This window comes from Parasteatoda tepidariorum, chromosome 4 (genome assembly GCF_043381705.1).
Source record: "Parasteatoda tepidariorum isolate YZ-2023 chromosome 4, CAS_Ptep_4.0, whole genome shotgun sequence".
NCBI classification, from domain to species: domain Eukaryota; kingdom Metazoa; phylum Arthropoda; class Arachnida; order Araneae; family Theridiidae; genus Parasteatoda; species Parasteatoda tepidariorum.
This window is the reverse complement of record NC_092207.1, coordinates 74344261-74368383: the sequence shown is the minus strand read 5'-3', so window position 1 is coordinate 74368383 and position 24123 is coordinate 74344261. Positions and strand designations below refer to the sequence as shown.

The 24123-nt window shown below is 28.7% G+C and overlaps 1 protein-coding gene across 1 annotated transcript in view; it reads left to right on the top strand.

The window, feature by feature from the left end:
- Positions 1 to 24123, top strand: part of LOC110282933 (uncharacterized) — a 309636-nt gene that overhangs the window by 225308 nt on the left and 60205 nt on the right. Inside the window, exons 11-16 of the mRNA XM_071180054.1 lie at positions 1130 to 1200; positions 10175 to 10367; positions 15923 to 16075; positions 17024 to 17113; positions 17351 to 17475; positions 19970 to 20180. Of these exons, the coding sequence (XP_071036155.1) occupies positions 1130 to 1200; positions 10175 to 10367; positions 15923 to 16075; positions 17024 to 17113; positions 17351 to 17475; positions 19970 to 20180 (843 nt within the window). The remainder of the gene's footprint in view (positions 1 to 1129; positions 1201 to 10174; positions 10368 to 15922; positions 16076 to 17023; positions 17114 to 17350; positions 17476 to 19969; positions 20181 to 24123) is intronic.

The following is a 24123-nucleotide window of genomic DNA, read 5'->3' as shown; positions in this document are numbered from 1 at the left end:
TGTGCAAGAAAAATTTCTATTCAATTTATTTCATGATTTTCCTTAAACAAGATAGCAAACAACTTACTAAAAAGCAGAAAATATTGAAAAAATTAATTTAAAAAAACTATAAAACTCACTGAAACTGTTTTCGTTAGATTAAAAGCAGAAAAACGCAAGGCGCATCACTTTCGTATTGATCTACTTACAACCAATTTATGCAGCAAACGCAAGTACCCCCACACGTCTTATTGAAAGTATGCTACCTGCGCCTTTCGTTTATAGTCTGACAAAATCAGGGACAATTTTTCCTTTGTCCATCAAAAATAAAGCTTTTTTATTATTTTATTTTATTTTTATTATTTTTATTTGTTAATTTTTATTTTATTTCATTTTATTTTCATATTTTATAATTATTTGTTTTAATTTTTATTTTATTTTATTTCATTTTCATATTTTATAATTATTTGTTTTAATTTTTATTTTATTTTATTTTATTTCGATGTTATTTTTCTTATTTTATTTTTATTTTTGCTTTTATATTATTTATTTTATTTTATTTTATTTTATTTTATTCTTATTTTATTTTATTTTATTTTATTCTTATTTTATTTTATTTCATTTTATTCTTATTGCTTCAGAGCGCATTGTGACTGAAAAGTCTATGCTATAGAAAATAATATATAGATACAGTTAAGAAATTCATCTTTTTCGCCTTTTATAATACATGCAAATTTAAAACATACTTAATTTTCGAAATATTCTTTATAAAGCTTGAGGTTTAAGTGAATAAACATGAAAAGTCCTCATTAACTAGTATTCCATCATAAAAAAAAATACTTCAGGTAATTTTTAATGAATCCTTATTGACTTTAATTGGAGCGTCTCAGAAATTAAATATTTTTCTTGTTCTGCATGCCTATTACTAACAGTAAAAGCTAATGCTTTTACGAATAAGATGAATGCACACTTAATTATATGCAAAATAATTACAAGGTGTATTTAAAACGCAACCTATCTGTTATAAAGTCAGAACATAATTTTTTCCTTCTTTGCAACAAAAAAATACCTATTTCTTTGAATTAAAAACTGCTATTAATTTAGATTTAGAATTTCTTAAAACCACCATACTCTTACCTTTTTTTTTCAGCATAAACAAAGAGTGTTTACCCTTCTGGAAGAAGCAAGACGCACAGATCCTTCTTTACCTAACCTTGAAGGGTAAATGTTTTTCTAATGTTACTTATTCATCTTTTAAGTGCTTCGTATTTCTTTTAATAATGCATGAGAGGAACTTTTATGGTTAAAAGATAGATTATTGTAACAAGATGGTGGCTGATTAAATTTATTTTTTGAAGAAACTATGACTGTAATTAAGTATATCATTAACAACAGTTAGATAACAGAATATTTTATGCTAAATATAAATATTTAATTAAATATACCATAAAATAGATGACAAATAAAGGTTATAGCAACTATTTTTTTTCTTCCTGCACTGAGAATAAAAGAGTATGATTAAAACTACCTGAATATGATAAAATTTACCGTACTTCTAACTCTATTGGAACTTTAGGTTCGGTAATTTTTAACTAATGAGCAAATGAGCAAAGCATAATGAGCAAAGTTCTCTGGTAATTTTAACCGAAGCACTTTGGTAATGATTTTGTTAAAATTAACAATGAAATGCAATTTTATAATATGTGACAAAATTTGGAAAATGTTAATGGTAATTTTATCATGATTCCTCAGAGCATGGCATGAAAATTCTTTTTTTTTTACCAAATGGTGGCAACAAAAATTATAATTTCGAAAGCTGGAATTTCCAGTAAATCGTTACCATATGAATAGAAAATTAACCAAATAAATGACTAAAACGACATACATATATAATTGTTTCTAGAATTATGTTTTATGTCATTACTAAATACTGCAGTAATTTTACTAGATTTTTTTCTCCCTGATTAATGAGTGTCTAAATGTTGTCTGTATATCCTATTAAACTATAGAAAAAACAACTTATTGAAATATATTAGTTATTTTGCGTGTTATAAAATAGCTATTCTTAAGAAATGTTTATATTAGATGCCAATTTCTCCATTTGTTTTCTATATATGCAATTATTTAGGTCATTAACAATTATCTGTTAAGCAAACATTTAAGTATAGATATTTAATTATTCCATTTATAAGATTACCACTTAAATATACAGGATTCCCAGGAAAACCGTATACATCCTGTTAACTTTCAAACAGATTCAGCTATAGTTGTAAAATTGGTGTTTTAGTATAGTAAAGTGGCTTGGTGCTATAAAGATGAGCCTGCCTACAGAGCCACCTTTGAAAAACTGTTAAGCTAACGTGTCTATCTGGAAAACGGAGCTTGATTCATGAAAAAGTGTTTTACAAAGTTGTATAGCGTCATAGATTAAGTACGATTCAATACTAAAATTTTAGAGTGCCTTAAACACGCATCTGCTTGATTATGATTATCTATAATGAGAATTGAGAAAACCATCATAGCTAAAAAGATCATTATTATTTGTTACATAATCCCTTTATTAACAAATGAAAATATTCTCTAAAGCTTAGCATACTGCGCAAAACAACTTATACCTGAGTAAATTTTGATCTGATGATCGAATTTTCACGCACTACAACTCAAACTTAAAGCATATTTGAAATAAAATAAAATTAATTCAATCCCTAGTTTTGATTTCCAGGTTCCTTTCAATAGCACTTCCCTTACTAGACTAAAAGTTCTTTGAGTTATAACTATGATTTTAAAAATATACTCAATTTCGATTTTGATCATTGTGAAATTCTATTTAATTTTTATCCTTTTAATAATTATATATATATATATATATATATATATATATATATGCATGCTCATTTCATATGTTCATTTGTATGTTGCATGATGATATATACATATATTCGACAAAGCATAAACTGAAAATCTCATTTAACGATTCGAACTCCCCTCACTCGAATTAGGTAAGATCAAGTATTTGTATAATTGCAACAAAAAATTGGTTCTCCGTGTTATTTTATATCGGTTTCTGATGTTAGATTACAAGTAAAATCGACGTTAATAATTTCGTGACGCATAGGAATAACGTCCCCGAATTCGTATTTTAAAATTTACATGAAACCAAGTAATATATGTGTTTCTTATAATTAAACTTACGTTTTTAAAACGTGTTTCTATAAACTTAATTAGTAGAAACTCAACAAGAACCAATGAATGTCGATTAAATCATGAAAATATTACGTAAAATTGGAATTTCACATTTTAAATAATGCTATACGTATAGTTATAATCTTTCTTTTACGGAGCTTAACTTCTAACACGGATTACATTAAATCTAATATCATGAAGCCGTTCCGGAATGTACATCAAATAATAAAAGTTGTATATTAGATGCCATGAATGTGTAGAATGAGTATATTGGGATACTTATCCAATTCAGAGGGCGGAAAATATCCTTTACTGTAGAAATATTATGCACCTTGGTATAATAGATTCTCATTACCACAGTACTCATAATGGCGGATACCAGAATTATTAAATGCCACATTTAACTAAACTTTACTGGTGTCAGATATAGTTTGGCGATTTCTGTGGCTTTCAAAATAAGTACCGACAATAAGAAATTAAAATTATTATAGAAATATTGGTGTTATTAGGACGGATGATAATAGAAACTATAGCAACCACAAAATTGAAGTTATAAAAATGTGAAAATAGGAATAAGTGCTATGTGTCGTAAGACGTGTTTTTTGGATTGTCTAACTTGTTTGCCAAATGACGGCGCTGATTAGACTTGTAAAGTATTTTACACATATTGAACTTTTACGCATGACTGTAATATCGGCAAAATTGAAGAAGATCGAAAAATAACATACTTTGCCAAAGAGTTCGACGTTAGTGACAGTGTTGTTTCAATGCTTTGGAAATTATTTCAAACAACTCTAATGTGTAGCAGGCGTCAAGAGAGAGTTCGTGTTCCACGTAGGACACCTGCAAAAGACGGGTACATGATGCTATCGGCAAAAAGCAACTGGCGCCAGTCAGGTATCAAATAAGTTTCATGTTGCTACTGGCAAGTGAACCTTCCGAACAACGGTAGCCAAAACCTTGTAGAAGGACTATACACCCTCCGACCTGTCATGTGTATACTATTTTCTAAACGTCAATACAGCATCCGCTTGCAATAGTGTCTTCAGCATCGCAGTTGAAATGAAGAGGACTAGGCTTGATTACTATAGTAGATTCAGTTTATCGTCTGATTGTCGGCTCCAAATGATCTGGCAGGAGATTCGCACAGCTTATAGTCAAGAAGGCATACATTAAAGAGACCGATATCCTATATGTAGTGTCATGGTATAGGCTGGCATTTTATTTAATGGCTGTACGCTCCTCTATGTACTTCCAACTGGGACTATGACTAGCTCTGACATCTCACATTAATGACATTTTGCTGCCTCTTGTTCTAATGCCTTCATGACATACCCTTTCTCATTGACCTCAAACCCCAAGAAAACTTGAAGGGCTCTCCTCAGTTAGGCTTTATATACAGAGTAAGGCTCTATATATTATGGCGGAATTTAAAACTGCCATCATTGAATCTTGATTTGATAGTAATGCTATTAACCTGCTGGGATCGGTAAATGGTATGCAAGAACGCATAATTTAATTCAGATTAAAAAAATGAAGTGAATATTTTGGTAATGCTTAGAATAGGCTTTATTTCAATGGGCAAAACTCTTTTTTTTTCTTCTATTTTACCTTTTCGATGCTTTTTCCTGACCGAAAGGGGCAAGAAATGATTTAATATCTATAAAATAAAATTTAAGACCTAAGAAGATGTCAGGCTAAATGCTTATGGTTGGTTGGTGTGTGTAAGCAATAAAATGTCAGCGATAAGATATATCATCCAGTTATCTAGAGGTAATTTTGAGAACTTTCTAAGTACTTATCTCGATAAACTAATGCACAGATTGACTTAAAAATTTCCCCTTTATAAAAGTGTGCTTTGTCACTACATTTTTCTCAAGCCTTTTACTTGACAATGATACAATGGTGCAAAGAGATGAGTAAATTGACCATTTCATAAACGCAATACATTACTATTACAGGAATTATTCATTTGTTTTATTACGCGAAAAAAATAATTACCTATCTATATTTTATTCAAAAACAACCAAGCATAACTGATTTACAAATAATCATACTGATATTAGTCTTAATAGAAATTGCAATTACCAGAAATAATCTAGGTGTATAATTAAACTACTTTTCCTTGACAAAATGATCGTTTTCCTTTTAAATAATTAAATTCGTTTCCATTTGAAACATAATGAACTTCCGAATGTATTTTTTGACTGCTTTTAGAATGAAGAGAATACCAGATTGCGAATAATAGAATAGATATATAGACAAATCCTCCCTCAGACCATTCTCTTGGGAGTGTTGAAGGAGGTCTGTAAGCAAACTATATGGTTGATATAAGGCATTCGAGAATGCTTAGCTAAAATAATTATGTCATCACATCGAATGTTGGGTGCATTTCGAAGATTGGATTCTAGGCTAGCACACAATAGGCAGGAATCTTCTAAGTGACTTTATTGTCAACTCCTCTAATACTAAATAAAAGGAATGTTTATTCACTTCTTTACTTAACGTTAAGCACATAATATATATTTTTATGATGTCAAATATGAGAAAAAGATAAATTTGATATTTATTAAATAATTATAAATTTTATGATGTTTATTTCTCAGTAAGTTGAATTGAGTGCATATAGGAAAGATTGGTTAGAATGAAGAAAGGGAAAAAACCATTTCAGAGAAAAAAAAAATTTTTTTAATTGGGAGAAACTGGATTGGATTGTAAATATTTTTTAAATAAATATTTACGTAAATATATGTTTTCGAAGTAAGGAAAGGATCGAATGCATCAGGAAAAAAATTTTAATGGAATTTCGAAAAAAGAAGTAGCTCTGAAAATACTTTTTTGTTTCATTTATACAAATACTTGAGCTTGCCAAATTCGGGTGTGAGAATTTCAAATCTGAAATTAGTTTTGCTCCTTAAGTTACATTTTTTTAATTTATGACATTTTTAGTCCATATTTTGTCGAAATGCTCAAGTTTATAAATGTTGCGACAACTTTTAGGTAGGTCATATTATCAGGATTAAAATGACACAGGAAATGCACATGCCCGGAAATGTCGTCGTACGAGGCTAGAGGCGCTTCCTCATTTTGACCTGTTCAACAACACGCGAAGAAACAGGTTATAATGGAGGAGTGCATCTAACGGCGTAGGATGATATTTCCGGGAATTGGTTTCTATGCAATTTTAATCCCAGTGATGAGCTCTAACTCACTTAGAAGTTTTCCACAACATTTATGCGAACCCTTATTATCTATAACTGTTTTAAACTTACATATTTCAATAAATAGACTAAAAATGTCATTTATAAAAACAGTAGCTTGGAGAGAGAGTCTGAATGCAGATTTAAAATCAGTAGTACGAAATTATCTAAAATCTGATACTTAAAAAAAATTTAAAACAAAAAACATTTATTTTTTTCTAAATGAAACAAACCTAAAAGAATTAATGACCTTAAATTAAAATTGATTATATAGTGAAAATTAAGCAATATTTACCAAACTAGATAAATAAAACGTTCGCAAAATATTAATAGAATATTTTCACAAAAGGCATAAAACCAACTCCAATTTTCTAAACTAACTCATTCGTTACCATTTTAATAAGTTCACAACTGAAATTTTGTTTACATTATGTTTTTTTATAATATTATATCCAAAAGTTAAACTGTATCCAAAAGAGGTTTAAAAATAATTCTGATTTTCTAAACTAACTCATCAACATGTACCATTTCAATAAAGTTTCAAATAAAAATTTGTTTAAATACCATTTTCTTTTATAATTCTCACCTTTCAAATTACTAAATAGTATAACAATTAGCAAGATCATTCACCCATTAATAGAATGTAAAATCCTTTTCTGAAAACGATATGAATAGATTTATGAATTGAAACAGTTTTAGATAGAAATTAATCTAGAAATTCGGAGTTTAGAAGCTCTTCACTTAATACCCTCTTCATATTTGTTGGCGCAAGGAAATGGGGGACAATTCGCTTTCGGCAAACACTTAAAGAGGGATATTATTTAAACATTTTCTCATTTAATTTAATCATCTAACACCAGAAGATATATTCTGGCACTTTTCCACCCTAGAATGATATTTTCTAATGCAATATTCGTTAAGGAGTAAAATTCTTTAGTAAATGAGGCATTTGTAATGTTGTTGCCAAGAAAAACTTGTAAAGAGCCTTATTGTTTAAATTAAAATCTATTCAATAATATACTTGCAAGTGACGTAGTGTGCGGGTATATCGATCCTGATTGATTGTTGAAACATGGTATTTGCTTACGTTAGCAACTGTTTCTATTTCGAGTGAACCAAGCCTGCCAAATATCAATTATCTTAAGTGACACATTCTATATTCTTTCACAAAGATTCTTTCACAAAATTTCAGTTCTTTCACTATGTATTTCTCACTTAACATAAAGACAGGCATGAAATCATGTAGAACATGCGTCGAAGTTGTCAGGTACGCAAAACAAAAATACATTACGGTTTCAATAAATGCATAAACAAATAATAAATCTAAGTTAAGTAAAAGATTTTATTTAATTTAATTTTTGAGCTCCCAGAGCAATCTTTTCCCCTTGGCATTTAATCAAACGCTATCGTTCTGAAATAACTTGTAACTGAGATATATTTAACATAATTTCCAATGAAAGCTCAATAAAGTTTAATGGTATTTAAAAAATTTTCCGTTTAATTAATACTTAAGGAGGAATATTACTGAAACATAATTTTATTTAATTTATTTTTTAATCACTCAAAGGAATCTTTTAACCCTTTTCACCTTCGATAATATTTGATCAGAATAACCCGTTGTAGAATAACTTGTTCTTTTAAATTACATATTTTTATCAGAATTTTTGCAGAAATTTTAGTAAAGATGAATAATTATACCTAAGCACTATTCCATTTAATTAATGCTTAACGATAAATATTATTGAAACATAATTTAATTTCATTTCATTTTTAGCACTTAGAGGAATTATTTTAACTCATTTACATATCGAATAATTTTTTAATCTTTAATATTTTAATCTTTTAACAACATTCATTACAGAATAAATTGTTCTTGTAAATGAACGATTTGTATCCTCATTACGGGAGAAAACTTTTTGAAGTTGAAGTTGATACATTATGCGATTTAATTAAATTGTAACCAAAATATGAGCATTATTTAAATATTATTCCATTTAATTTAATTATTCTCAAAAATTAATACTATTTTATTACGCCCTCTAATTTACTTATCTAGCTCTTATAAAAATATTTGTTCGCATGATATTCTTCAAAATACGAGCCATTGAGCAACTTATGTAACAATTTATGTAGAAAAATCTGTAAAGAAGCAAAATATTTCGACATCATCCTCGTTAATTTAGTAATTTTATGTCAAAAGAAAAAAAATTGTTATCCTTTTAATCATGAATTATATTCGATTTGACAAAATTCCTTTGGAAATAAAGTGTTTCAGTAAATTTTGAAATATTTATATTATAGTTTCTGCTTAAAATTTTAGTACGCATGCAAATTGCTTAAACTTAGTCTAAATAATTTAACTATTGCAAAACATAAATATTATTTAAACGTTATTTTACTTTATTTAATACATAATCTAGTGCACAGAAAACTCTTTTAACTCTTTCAAGTTTCGATGATATTACTCAAACGCTATTCTTTGTGGAATAAAATGTTCCAATAAATGACTTATTTATATGTTAATTACTGTACTAAAATCAGTGAAGATACAGAATTTGACTTTTCAGTAAACATGCACATTATTCAAGCATTATTTCATTAAATTTAATAATAGAGGAATTAAGAAAATATTTTAACCTTTTGTAACTTAAATGATATTGTTTTGACGATATTTGCAATGGAATAAAATGTTCTCGGGAGTGAGCTATTTAAATATAATGCTATAGCTATTTATATGCTGAAAATCGGTTTAACAAAATGAATAAGTATATTTCATCAATATAAACTATATTTAAAATTAAATTAATATTTCTTGAAAACAATTATAATTATTCACATCAATATTGCGCATTCAATATAAAATAAACAATATTCGTAACTATACTTATTTATGTTATAGTAAAACAATAAATAAAATATGTATTATAGTATGTATGTAGTTTTTAAGATCACTTTAGAGATTTAATTTCAGTTCTTTTATCCTCGAAACTTTCTAACTGAAAATTTTATTTTTCTATAAATAATAGTCGAAATATTGTGTACATTGAAAGGCATGCTTTAAAATCTGTCCGATCTAGCACGGATGTATATTTGTTTAAAATGACCCTCATCTGAAAGCGAGTTATAGAACTTTTTGACCAATGTGTTACGCAAACAGGGGCTATAAACTCAGGAAGATGCACTTTAAATCTTTCGTGATTGAAAGTCGTCTTTGTATGGGAATTTCGAGAGAAAAGCAGTCTGTTTGTATTAGTCAACTTGTTTAACAACTGTAATGTATTAAAAAAAGAAATTTTGATTTTTACACTATCAATTTGATTCTGTAGTCTCTAATACTACATACTGTTTCAATTTTCACAAATGCATTAAAAATTTACGACTTCGAAATTTTCTCGTAAACATCTCACCTAAAGAAAAATAATTCAAACATCCAAATAATTCTTCAAATTATAAAAATTCAAAAATTCTATAATATTTAAAAGTAAAAAATTGCAAATTAAAAACAATATTCCTAGATTTTTAAAAGGAAAACATTCCAGCAACAGCCCCCAGAGATGTCATGAAGGATAAGGCTCTTCTACAATTGCGGAACCAACGACATGATTGTGGCAATGTGGTCAGCACTGCGCACTCATAGATATGTACTTCTAATAAATGTAAAATATTTTAGAATATCCACTTTACTAATGTTTTCACTTTGCATTCAAAATTTCATATTTAATTTTTCTGCTAAATTATATACAGAATTAAGAAGTGCGTTGTTTTTTATTGTTTAATTCATAAATGTTTGTAAAAAAACTTTTCTTTTACAGAATGACAACGTCATTGTGCCACGTAGACTCTTTAGGTTTCAAGCATATGTTTGTTGATAAAAGTCTTATATTACACTATGTGTGTAGACAACTTCATAGACATTATTCAACACAATTAAGGTCTCATGAGAGGCACCTGACGGCATGGAAAAAATTTTTAAGAAAACACCAGAATACATTTCTTCAACCAACAGTATGTAGGTTTCATTCTTATTGCGTCAATTATGAATATCAAAAATTATTGACTAGTTTTTTTTCTTAATTAAAGCAAATACCTGTCATAAATCAGCATTATGTACGTTTTATTCTTATTACACCAAATATGAGATTAAACGCATAAACTTGGTTTTAAAAGATCAAAACATCTTTCTTCCATCAACAGTGCTCGAAAAAAAGTCTTCAAAAAGATGTAAAAATTTGTATACCTTACAAATTGTGTTGGTTGTTATAGATTCAGAAAAAAAATAAACAACAAATATTAAAAATTATTTTCCGCATTTAACTACATTTAAAAAAAACTTTATAATTGGGTGCAAAAATTTTCGGGCTTTTGATTTACGGCGAAGTACGCAGAAAGTAAAATTAACATCAAAAGGGTCCAAACTTTGGCCCACTCTTTTGACCAAATTATTGAGAATTACATTTCTCAGATTGCGGCTACCCTTTGTATTTCGGGGGTCAGTAATTCGAATCCTTTAGAAAAAGGTATATTTATTCAAAGAAACGTTTATCTGGTTAAGCCCTTAAACCAAGTCTTGGTATATGAAAATCCAATCAATAAGCTACTCAAGGTGTTCGGGTTTTTTTATGTCGAAATTATAAATATATTGCCTTAATTTCCTATTTTGTTTAATTTATTACAATTATTTCATATTTTATCGACAAAACACTCACTACAAAAAATTTAACTGTAGTAGTTTTCATGTACAGTGAGAAAAAAAGGACATTGCAACTATAGACATCTTGGCATAACCTATTAAAAACATTAAAAGATATATTATAAATATTAAGGTTTCTGGGAAATGTATTAAAAATGTTGTAATGTCAATATAAGAAGAAAGCTTTTTAAGTAATTGTTACTACAAAATAAACTTACAAATAGTTTTAATTTTGTAAGATGTGAGTCCTTTTACAGAAGAAGAAATCATATTCAAAATATCAGTATTCTGTTAGAATTTTCATACTAAAATTATGGTAAAATAACCAGCAGTAGTCTGTCCGTCCAATTTACGGTTTATTTACCTTTTACCCTTTACAACGAGTAAGGTTTTAAAACCCTGTATTCAAGACTATACGGTATTTCAGCCATTTACAACTAGCATGGTTTCAAAAACATTAAAGAGAAATTTGACTGTACATAAGAACTAGGATTTTCTTTGGGTAATGTATATTGGAGAGAGCAGGATGCAAGGACTCTAGAAACTTTTCATGTGTCGAACGGAATGGAGGATTTTGGTGTCAGCGTGGGAACTTACAAGGGAAACTAAGGAAGTGTGACTCGCCAATTTTGAAATAAACTAGTGGGATGTATGCCTTATGAGGAATAATTTTAGGGGGCAACATTCGTTTCGGCCCATAGAGGGTCCTATGAGAGATAAAAAATAATTAAGTATGTAGAAAAATCGGTATTTCATTACTTCAATGCAGACTATTAGTTATTGTAATTATCTTATACTCCAATTAATTTTATGGTACTTTCACGTACTATATAATGCATATTTATTGTCAAAATTGATTTCGAAAATTTTATATATCTGTAGTTTTTCAGAAAAAAAAATTAAAAAAATTGGCATTTTTAAAAAAAAAAAATTTGGCATCAAATTTTTTAAATTTTTTTTTTCAAAAAATTTTCCAATATTAAAACTAGTAAACAGTAATAAATTTCATTTATATGAGAGTCGAAATATAATACGCATTTTCCCAAACTGATGGAATTTTTTCATATTTAATGTGTATCCAAAAATGTGATTTATAAAAAAAAAAAAATTTTTTTTCATATTGTTAGATCTTGCAAAAAAATCTGAAATAATTTATGTGATTGCATAAAATTAAATTTCATTTATAAAAATGTTTTCAAATTTGTTTGGCGGGAAATTTGAACTTAAAAAAATATTTCAGTTTTCAATGATTTTCTTTTTTTCTTGAAAGGTCAACCGTACTATATAAACAAAATTTGTAAGTATTTGTCACTTTAATAGACACATTTTTTTTCTTAATTTTCTTTATTGCACAACTGAATAAAAAATGAAAAAAAATAATAAGTTTCAAAAAAATTTAAATTTTTTGCCAAGAAATCAACATATTATTAAAAAAAATTGTCCTGTGAATTGTTCAATATTTTGTCAAAACATTGCTATTTTTGAAATATTATTCATACAATTATCTTTATACCTGATATCCTAGCTACTGCCAACTTTTAAAGTTAAATATTTCAAAAATTAGCTAGGATATCAGATATAAAAATAATATTATAAAGATAGCAATGTTTTGACAAAATATTGAACAATTCACAGGACATAGATATCAACGGATTTTCCACTTAAAGTGACATATCACTTCAAGTTTTGTGTATACAGTACAGTTGATCTTTTATGAAAAAAATCGAATTGAAATATTAAACATTTTTTAAGTTCAAATTTCCCGCCAAACAAATTTGAAAACATTTTTATCAATGCAATTTAATTTTATGCAATCACATAAATTATTTCAGATTTTTTTGCAAGATCTAACAATATGAAGAAAAAAAATTTTTTTTTTGTAAATCACATTTTTGGATGTTAAATAAGCTATACTCACAAAAAATTCCATCAGTTTGGGAAAATGCGTATTATATTTCAACTCTCATATAAATGAAATTTATTACTGTTTACTAGTTTTAATATTGGAAAATTTTTTGAAAAAAAAATTTAAAAAATTTGATGCCAAATTTTTTTTTAAAAAATGCCAATTTTTTATTTATTTTTTTTCTGAAAAACTACAGATATATAAAATTTTCGAAATCAATTTTGACAATAAATATGCATTATATAGTACGTGAAAGTAGCACAAAATTAATTGGAGTATGAGATAATTACAATAACTAATAGCCTGCATTGAAGTAATGAAATACCGATTTTTCTACATACTTATTTTTTATCTCTCATAGGACCCTCTATGGGCCGAAACGAATGTTGCCCCCTAAAATTATTCTTCATAAGGCATACATCCTACTAATTTATTTCAAAATTGACGAGTCACACTTCCCTAGTTTCCCTTGTTAGACTCACCGATTAGGCCCCCTTTCCGTTATAATATGCACCCAGCTGCAAGGAACTAAATGGCTTCATCGGGTGAGCTTAGTTGGTACTGTAAAATTCTAGTTGCTTAACCATATTGTGTGAAAGCAGTTAATAAACGTTTTTTTCTCACAGTTAACAGTTTGATTACCATCTTATTTACGGTTATTTGACTGTTTCATTTATATATGATAAAATAACAATTTAATAAATTGTTATTTAACCATTTTTTCCTGAGAAATTTCTATCAGTGTACAATCAATTATACTAGGCATGCGAAATTAGGCATGCGAAATTTGCAGAATTAATATCACTAAAATTTATTTAAAAGAATTTATATTAACAGCAAATATTTTTAGATTCCAAATGCACATTTCAAATTCATTTGTGATTTTGAATTTAAAATTTCTTTTTATATTTAAGAGCATTTTTAAATTTGAATGCCCTTCTAAATTCTTAAGAATAGAAATTTTAAGTTTAAATAGGAGTATCACTGATTTCATAGTAATTTTTGTTATTTTTATTTATTCTTGTTTCAATTTTCACAAGTGCATTAAAAATTTATGACTTAGAAATTTTCTCGTAAACATCTCACCGAAAGAAAAACAATTCAAACATTCAAATAATTCTTCAAATTATAAAAATTCAAAAATTCTATAATAATTAAAAGTAAAGAATTGCAAATTAAAAACAATATTCCTAGATTTTTAGGATTTTATCGAGAAATGATGAACAAGACAAATTCTTACGACATTTCAATGATGGAATCAAAATATTTTGCAATTGCTTTAAAATAATGAAAATTTAGAAAATTATTTTGAACTATCTTGATACAATGCTTTTTATTGTTATAGTAGATACTCCACATAATACTGTAATATTGCGCGGTAGGACGTAAAATAAAGAATTTTCGAGATTTGTTCATTAGTGGAATCTTTGGTTTCGTCTTGGAAAACCGAGTTCGCACTGAACTTTGAAACTTAGATTATTTATAAATTGAGAAAAATCAAGATTTCATTGAAATGTAACTCCAAGACCTTTCATTATATCTAAGCGATTTAAAGCAACAGTGTTAATTTTACATGAAAATATTACAGGTAAATATTTGCATATTTTAAAAGTTTCAAAAATTGACAAATCAAAGCATGAAATACAAGGTACTTAAATATACGCTTCTTTCTTATTACGCCATTTATAATAAATTAAATATAATTTTAATTATTAAAAAATGAGACATCTTTTTAACCTAAATTATGTAGTTTTCATTCTAATTCCATTCGTTCTAGAATAAAATAAATGTTCAAATTATAGACCATAATTTTATCACAAATTTAGCAGATAATTTTGACTTACCTAAGCATTTACCAAAAAAAATTATATTTTTTATCAGAGAAATACTTTCTAATTTCTAATAGTTTTTTGGTAGTTGTTAAGTAATAAAAAATAGTTAAATATACCTACAAACAAAAAAATCTGTTCTAAACTAAATAACTATTTAAATGTTTTTATCGATAATTTTTTGAAAATAGTCAGTTTACATCAAAATTGATATATTTAACATAAAATAATTATTTTGATCTGTATTAGAAATTATCCATCCTGCTAATCAAGCACTGAAAAGGGCTTCTCTGCCTAGTCAAAGTTTATTTTAAAAACCTAATCTTAGTGCAGTATTCAGTGCTGCCATCTAGAAACTTCGATTATTACTATTCTTGATAATTTCATATTTCGGGATATAAAGTTATAAAAGAAAATGATGATAGAGATAAGAAAGAAAATAATGAATGTCTATATACTCAAATTTTCTTTGAAAACAATTGAAAACAATTAATTTCATTGTTTATCTCTTACACCGGAAAATGTGGATATTCAATATGCAATATCGAATGCCGAATAAATATTTTTCATAAATATTGTTATCTTTCATTTACACTGGAAATTATCAATTATCTTAATGTACTGATTTATTTCTGGGAAGAACAATAACTACTTTTTTATTCACCATGCATCTTGAATAAGAACTTTCAATTATACATATAGACTGAGGATGAATGCAGTGCAGAATATCGACGCTAACCTGTGTAGAAACGAATCAATGACAATAATGTCGAAATTTTGACTGATTAGTAATTAAATTCCGGACTTTCACCATAATGACACTGGATATCGATAATTATCGGAGAATATTGAATTCCGGACTGAATTTCGAACTTTCGCATAAACAAATAGGCAGCCCCGATGACTCTAAAGGCACTTACCTGTCATTCTTAGGAAATAGGTTTCTAACCCCATTGGCGGCTTACAGCCTGTCTAAATTTAAATCGTGGATACCAACTCACCTGGGAAGTAAAAGTGACTGGAGCGCAATGCCGATCTCATAACAATCAAAATGCTGCTAGTCGTGAAATTGTGAAACCCCCAGATTTACTAAACAGTAAGAAATATAATAATAACTATTTTTTTCTTTTTATAGCCAGAGTTAAAATCACTGGTGCGTCAAGGGGTTCCTGAGAAACTGAGAGGAGTTGTATGGAAAGCACTCTATAGGATGAAAATACGCGACCTAAGAGAAGCTAAAGGACCAAAATATTTCGAAAAGTTATGCAGTAAAGACTCAGAAGCTGAGGTTTGCATCCATTCATATCAAAATATTTTTTTTTTATTATCATCTTCGCATTTCGAACAACAAAATAATAAAACAGTGGGCAGTCACAATCAGTTTTGAATAACTCAATTTTTAAGTAAATTTTATGCTCAATTCAGTTAATGATTTTGATGGCATTCTAGGAAATGATTTTTTTTTTAATTTGTTGCAACTGAGGGAGCAAAAAATCGAGGAATCACAATCAGTTTTGAATAATTTATTTTCGAATGATGAGTTGTAATCACGATTACAAGTAATTCATTACTTTAATCCTCTATCTTAATCATGATCACAACTGTAATCATGATTAAAAGTAATTGATTACTGTAATTGGTTCAAGTAATCACGATTAGATCTGAAATCAAAATTATGATATCTTGTAATCATGTTTACAAATAATTGATTACTGTAATCGAAAAATGTAATTGATTGCGTTTTTGCCCGTATCTGATATGAAGTTATTCATTTTATTTTAAAAAATTTTTTTATTTATCTAGAAAAAAAGTATTTATAAATCTTGTAAGGATAACAATTTTATAAGTTATAATAAAGAAAAGTGCTCAAAATTAACGTGAAATGTCACTAATTTCTCGATATTTTTCCTCACTTTAATTTCTTTTTTCTCGAAATTTAAATGTTCAGCAAAAACAAATGTTTTTTTTTTAATTTATTTAAAAAAGTTCTATAAAATACTGAACATCACATAGAACTATTAAAAATTAGAGAATATTTTTAGTAACTGTAACATTCAGAAACCTGCAAAAATACTTTTTCAAAGATCCAATAATAAATATTTTTACTAAGTTTAAGTATAAATTTTCATTTTTTTGCTTTCAAATCTAGTAAATTTTCAATTTTTTTTTTCAAATATAATTTTTGTTTTAATGAATATCCCTATTTTTAATTTAGAACATTCTTCGTATTTTTCAGATACCAGAAAACCATAAGCGCCAAATTTCGTTAGATTTACTCAGGACAATGCCAAATAATATTCATTTTTGTGATAGAAATTCTGAAGGTGTAAGTAGAGTGATACTTTATTTATTCAAGTATAATTTCAAGGAAAAAAGGAAAAATGTTATTAAATATTAATTAGCTACCTATATTACGAACACTTTTGACCTGATATTCGAAAAAAATTTTAAAATATGTATTAAGAGCAGTCATTTACATGCCATGTATAAATTATATGTAACGTACGTTATATGTAACGAATACGTCTTGCTTTCTTTTCTTTTCCTTTTTTTTAATTTTTAGATTCGGAAGTTAGAGTCGGTGCTCCACGCTTTTTGTCTTCACAATCCAAATTTAGGTTACTGCCAGGGAATGAACTTCTTAGTTGGAATGATGTTGCTCTTTGTTGATGCTGAAGACGCATTTTGGTGAGTTTAACTTACACATTAAAATTCTCGTCATTTCGTGCATACGTTACGGTGAATGACCGAAGTCTCAAAAATGGCGACATTCAACGGTGAATGTCAACATTCACGTAGTCGCTTGGTGTACGTCCGAAATATTTGCTAAATACCCTTATTTCTGACTTTCACCGGTGAATGTCAACAATCACATAGTCGCTTTGGTGAATATCTGAAATATTTATTATATTTGATTTGATATGAATTTACTCGTGGATATAATTACATTTATTCGATATTTTAATACTTACTGACGATAGATCGAAAGAAACATCAGTGTTTGGAGTATCGGGCCATATATTTGCATTTGCCCGGTATACATTTGCTCGGTATACCCTACACTGATGTTTTTTTAAGGTTAAGTGCCACTGCCCGGTATACACCAAGTATCGGGCAAATATATACCGGGCATTTGACCTTAAAACATCAGCGTAGGGTATACCGGGCAGTGGCAGTTAGCCTTAAAATACATCAGTGTAGGGTATACCGAGCAAATGTATACCGGGCAGTGGCACTTAACCTTAAAAAAACATCAGTGTACGGTATACCGAGCCACTTAAAGTTAAGTGCCACTGCCCGGTATACATTTGCCCGGTATACCGTACACTGATGTTTCTTCTAATCTATCGTCAGGTAGTATTAAAATACAGAATAAATATAAATATATCAAATAAATATAATAATATCAACGAATAGATTAATATAAAATTGGATGTAACAAATATTTCGGACATTCACCAAAGCGACTATGTGATTGTTGACATACACCGGTGAGGGTCCGAATGTACAAGAATGTAATGAAATATTCGATCTTTCACCGACGTATTTGGTGTTTGTCGACATTCACCGGTAAATTGCTATTTATATCATTTAGTTTCATCTTTAAAATTATACAATTTGTTTCGTATTTGAAACTTCAGAAAAATCCATACAACACAAAACATTTTTTTATTAACAACGAAAATATTGTCAGCTTCATGAAATAGAAAATGATCTTAATTATAAGACAACAATGTATTGAAAGATAAAATGTATACGAATATCTAACTTATTAATTTATATCTGTAGCTTGATACAAGAACAATTAATATCAGTGTTTAAGTCTTATAATCCGAAAATTAAAGTAAGCAACTTTCATCAAAAAGAAACTTCACTTTAAATAATATTATATTTAAAATCAATACTCAAATTATAATATTATAGTTTTTTAATAATCAGACATGTAAATGTGATCACAATTCATATGCACCCACTCTAATGAAGCGATTAACCTTCGGAGAGTTCATCTTGAGGAGGGAATATAATTGTTCGCATTCCATGCCAGTCGATACGAATTCCGCATCTGGCTTGTGATAGAAAAAAGGTAGTAAATCTTACCTTGTAAAGCCGATGAGTACGATGAATGGCTGAAAATAAGTTCTCTGAAATTGATTAATTTGTGAATGAGTTAAACTAGCATCATTGAAGAATCATCTTTTAAGCAATATAGAAATTTAATGCTGCATTTTGAAAGAACATTTTTACAAGCAGTAAGGAAGGATAAGAATTCTCCCTCAGTTGACGATACACGAAGAGAAAAGTGAGAACTGAAAGTCAAAGAGTAATAAAACATAAAAATATAACATTAGTATTGAATTAATATTTAGACCTTGAAAAACAAGCGATGAGAGTCACATGACTTAAAAGTTTCAGTTCCCAAAAAACTGCACTTCCTGGTTGTAAATTTATAGCTTCAGAGATCATTTTATCCAACATAGCTTGCACCAACCACAGTGCTGACGTGAAATATCCTCAGTGATAGACGGATCATGGGTTAGAGCTCCTTTGCAGTCAGTATAACCATGGGATGCTCTCGTGGTTTTCCTCTCCATGCAATTCAAATGCAAGTTATATCCGTCAAAAAGTTCTCCACGAAATCTAATTTCACCCAGTATTAGATCCAGGAGTTACCTTGTCTTCTGTATTGGGTTCAAAATTACAAGGTTACAGAGTGGAACATTATTAGTCGTAAACTCAAACTTGGGTAGACTGTTCAACGACAGTTATAAAATTAAATAGCTAAAATGGGCAAATATTGATCACAATTATTGTCCGTCCAACGTAAGAAGTCGGTTGACCTTCGGTGAGTTCATCTTGAGGGACAAACGTGCTGAAGAATCAACATTTTCAGGAAGTTTGTTGCACAAATTGCTTGTTTGAACTTTTTTAGTTTCAGCTTTTGTTTACGTGGTACTCGTAGAAAAATTGAGTTAACTCATACTATTTGACCATCACCCGCTCTCTCACCGTGGACAGAAAAAGAATTACTTTTTCTCTGAGTTTCCTTCCATTAAGCTATATTTCTCGTACTGTATGAAATATGAAGAAAAAAATATTTTATTGATAAAAATGTCAGATTTAATACCTTCCTTTCAAAAGAATATTTTCTAAATTTAAATAATATAATTAATCTTTATTTCAGGTGTTTAGTTGCAATAATGGAAAGATATTTTCCTTCGAGCTACTTTGATCAGAATTTAATTGGTGCTCAGGCAGATCAAGAGCTTCTGAAAGAATTGTTAAGTGAAAAACTTCCAAAAATATCAAAACATCTAAACGCCTTAAACGTCGAACTGAGCACAGTTACACTTAATTGGTTTCTCTCCATCTTCATTGATTCTGTTCCGATAGAAGTAAGTCGTATGTTGTTAAATTCAGCACTTTTTCTAGATTATTATTTTGTCATAAATAATATCTCTTAATAATGTGTGAATAAAAATAAAAATACAAACTCCATGATTTAAACTTTATGCGCAAGAACCCCAAAAACCAATCGCCAATTGAGCTGAATTGGTTGATACAAAACTACAATAAAAGCTAAGAAATAGGATGTGAGAAATTGTTAATTTTTCTTTAGCTAACCTTTTAAAAAATGCATATTTTTACGGGTATTTTTCTAAAAACATAGATTTTTTTTAATCGAATGATGTTGAGCCGCGATGGCTCAGGGGATAGAGCTTTCGCCTTCCAATGAGGCGAACTGGTTTCGAATCCCAGTCAATACAAATTCCGCATCCGGCTTGAACCGACCACAGTGCTGACGTGCAATATCCTGAGTGATAGACGGATCATGGGTTACAGCAGGGGTCTGTTTAGAAGAAATTTGGGTCCGTTGGCAGAAGCTTCTTCCTTTATTCGTCCAAAATTAATATTCTGTATTCAGCAGTATAGGCTTAATACCAAATATTTGTATGTTGCATCTCTAATTTAGTAGCAGCAATTGCTGTTTATTTTTTAAAATTTAATTCTTTTTATTATAATTTTACAGTGTTGAACGTCTAATCTTGTACGTCTTTACAATTTAAAAACTCCTTGAAAAAGTTTTTTTGCAATAACAGGACCCTATTTGCACTAATTCTCAAAAGCAGATTGAAAGAATGTGACTTAACGTTTATTTTATATTTAAAAATTACGAGAAATTTTTTTACAATTTTACAAAAACGGATCTTTCACAAAATGTCTGGCCAGACCCCTGGTTAAAGTCCCCTTGCCGTCAGGCTAACCGTGGGATGCTCTCGTGGTCTTCCTCTCCATGTAACGCAAATACGGCGGGTTATATCTATCAAAAAAATCTCCACGAAGCAAAATTTCTCCCAATACTCGATCCAGGAGTTCCCTTGTCTTTTGGATTGGATTTAAAATTACAAGACTACGGAGTTGAACATTAGCAGTCGTAATTGGGTCTGCTGTTCAACGACGGTTATAAAATAAAATAAAATCGAATGATATTAGACCTGAATATTTGATATCGTTTGAACTCATGGAGTTCAACTTGCTGCCTAAGATATGGAACCCTGAAACCTCTAATTCCATCTCCATTATTTACCGCAGCAAAAACGTTCGAAGACTGTCACTTTGTACCTTCATCTGCAAAGCTGACATATTTGAAGACTTGGCGAAATAAATTAATGATTCATTATTAATAAGACTAAAGAAATATCCTACAAAGTATTTTTTCTATAACTCTCGGAACTATTTTTCATTTATTAAGGTCTTAATTTAAGATAATCAATACAACACTGTATTGATTATTTAGAACATAATCAATGATCAACGTAGAGTAATAACCTTTTTCTACGAAGCTGTCTAGCCTTTATCTTGTTGAGTTGAGTTTAGTTGAGTCCTCAGTGAGAGCATGAATTGCATTGAAACATGCAAATTAAGATGTTGTAACATAGCTTAGGAATTAAAAAGAAATATTTTATCCCAATGGTCAAATACAAATGGGCCATCGGCACAAATAACGAAAAAAAATAACGATTAAGTAGCTTATATTGGTTCCTAAGAAAAATTAATGTAACTCGTTTTTCAACAAACTAGCTTTCAAAAATAGTTTTTTTAAGTAAAAAAAACAATACTTATTTGACTATTTACTGAAAGGAAAAAGAAAATATCTGGAATCTGAAAACTTCTTTAAAAGTACATCAAAAGAAAAGAAAGCGGCAAATCCTTGTCTATGGTAGCCTTACTTGTTCAAAACTCGTTGAATTCGCCAATTTTCAAACCAGTTTTAGAATTGATTTCGAATTCTTTAAAAAAGAGGACAAACAAAGAAAATTCGTTTAACCATTTAAAGGATTTTGAATTATACATTAAAGAATCTTTGTTCCTTAAAAGAGGGAAATCCGTCTAAAATTTCTGAATGCAATAAAAAGTATTATTCTTCAATACTAAACAAAGAGCAGTCACAAAGAAGCTGTATTTCATTTTCTAATCAATACATTTTGCCAGATGTTTTATTATGTTGACAAAAACTCAAACGAGGTTGCCAATATCGATTTGTTTCAACGTTTTCTTTGTTATTTGTCATAGTTTATTGAATTTCACTGACTTCAAAGAAACCAGATGAAAGAATAAGCAGAAGAAAATTATGTAACAAAAGAATGTAACTATCTATAGAACAGTAGTAGGAATAATAATTAATTTTAAGTGTTCTTGAAAGAAATGAAATTGAAAAATAAAAACAAAAATTTTAATTATAAGAAGAAGAATTTTTGTTAGTTGTAAGGAATAAATTATATATACAATTTATAATTGTACTCACGAGAAAAGTAATTTATTTTAAAAATGATTTAATATGGCTTAATAATCAAATCAAACTCAGTTTTGGTTAAAAAAAACTAATTTCATTTTCTTAAAAGTTGAGATTTATTATCTTTTCAAAAGTTAATCTTCTTGAGCGATAACAGCCTAAAAGTAGATTTTTTCATCTATAAGCTTTTAAATCAAACATTGGTTTTAAGTTTTTTAACAAAACGAAAACAAAGAAAATACAAAATAATTATTTCAAAACCAAATCAATAACAAATCCAAATCAATATAAATTTGACTCAAGCAAAACCAATTCCACTTTTCTTTTAACTTTTCCAATGTTCTATACCAATATTTTAATTTCTGTATGTACACTTTTACTTCTACTACAACTATTTTACTTTAAGTTCTTAAATCTTATTTCATAATTATAAGTTCTTAAATCTTATTTCATAATTATACTCAGCATAGGTTTGAAATATTTCAGCAAAATAAAAACAAAGAAATAAAAAATATTTATTAACCAAACCAATCCCACTACATTGTAAAAAAATTCTGTATCAAATTAAGGTAAAAGTACCGGCACTTCGGGTGCATCAACTGTAAAATCCATTTTACCAAAGAATCCATTTTTACTGTAAAATATTATACAGTAAATTTTATAGTAATTAACATTTCATTAGAGTAATTCAAGGATTTTACGGTAATTATTACTGTAAAAATCGCGATGTATCAGAATTTTTGTTTCAAACACGTTCCGGATAAAATTGTCTTTAAGGTTAAAAAAATCCGGCCCCCCGAGTACCAGTACGCTTTACGGTGATTCGATCCAGTATTTTTGCAATGTATTCTGAAAAATAGTGAATAAATTGTGATCACTATCAAGTTCATATCATTGAATATAAATGAAAGTGCCGACCGGCCTGTGTAGGGGGCAGGGAACTGTCCCTGCATCAGAAAGGTTCAGGATTCGAATCCCGGGCAAGGCATGGATGTTTCTTTCTCTCTATCTGTGCTCTATGTCCTTTCTCCTTTGTGTGCGAATGTGTGAATGTGACCCGCCCTATAAACGGGTTGTGGTAGTAAGACGTGGACGACGCTGCTCCAACGCAATGGCATCGCCACAGGTGCCCACTGGGTAACGAAAAGAGAGTTAGCACTTTCTGTGGTCAATGGACAATAGTTCCAAGTGCCCATCATTAAAAAAAGAAGAAAACAAATATAAATGAAAGTCATAAACTAGAATTTCAACTTAATTTAATAAATTTTGTGAAAAAATTGCTTAAGATTATGAACTTTATTTTACAAGTATTCTTATGTACAACAATTAACAAAGATTTTAGTGTTTGTGCCATTGTACAGTCCGCAAAAAAAAAAAAAAGATATCACCCTGAATAACTTTCGTTCTAATGATCGGATTTTCACGAACTAAGTGTTAATCTTAATGGTTCCTGGGGGTGACCTCAAATATGCTAATTAATTAGTGCTAACTATTAATTAAGTTACGAAATCAGACACAAAAACGTACTTTCTCTGAATAAACAT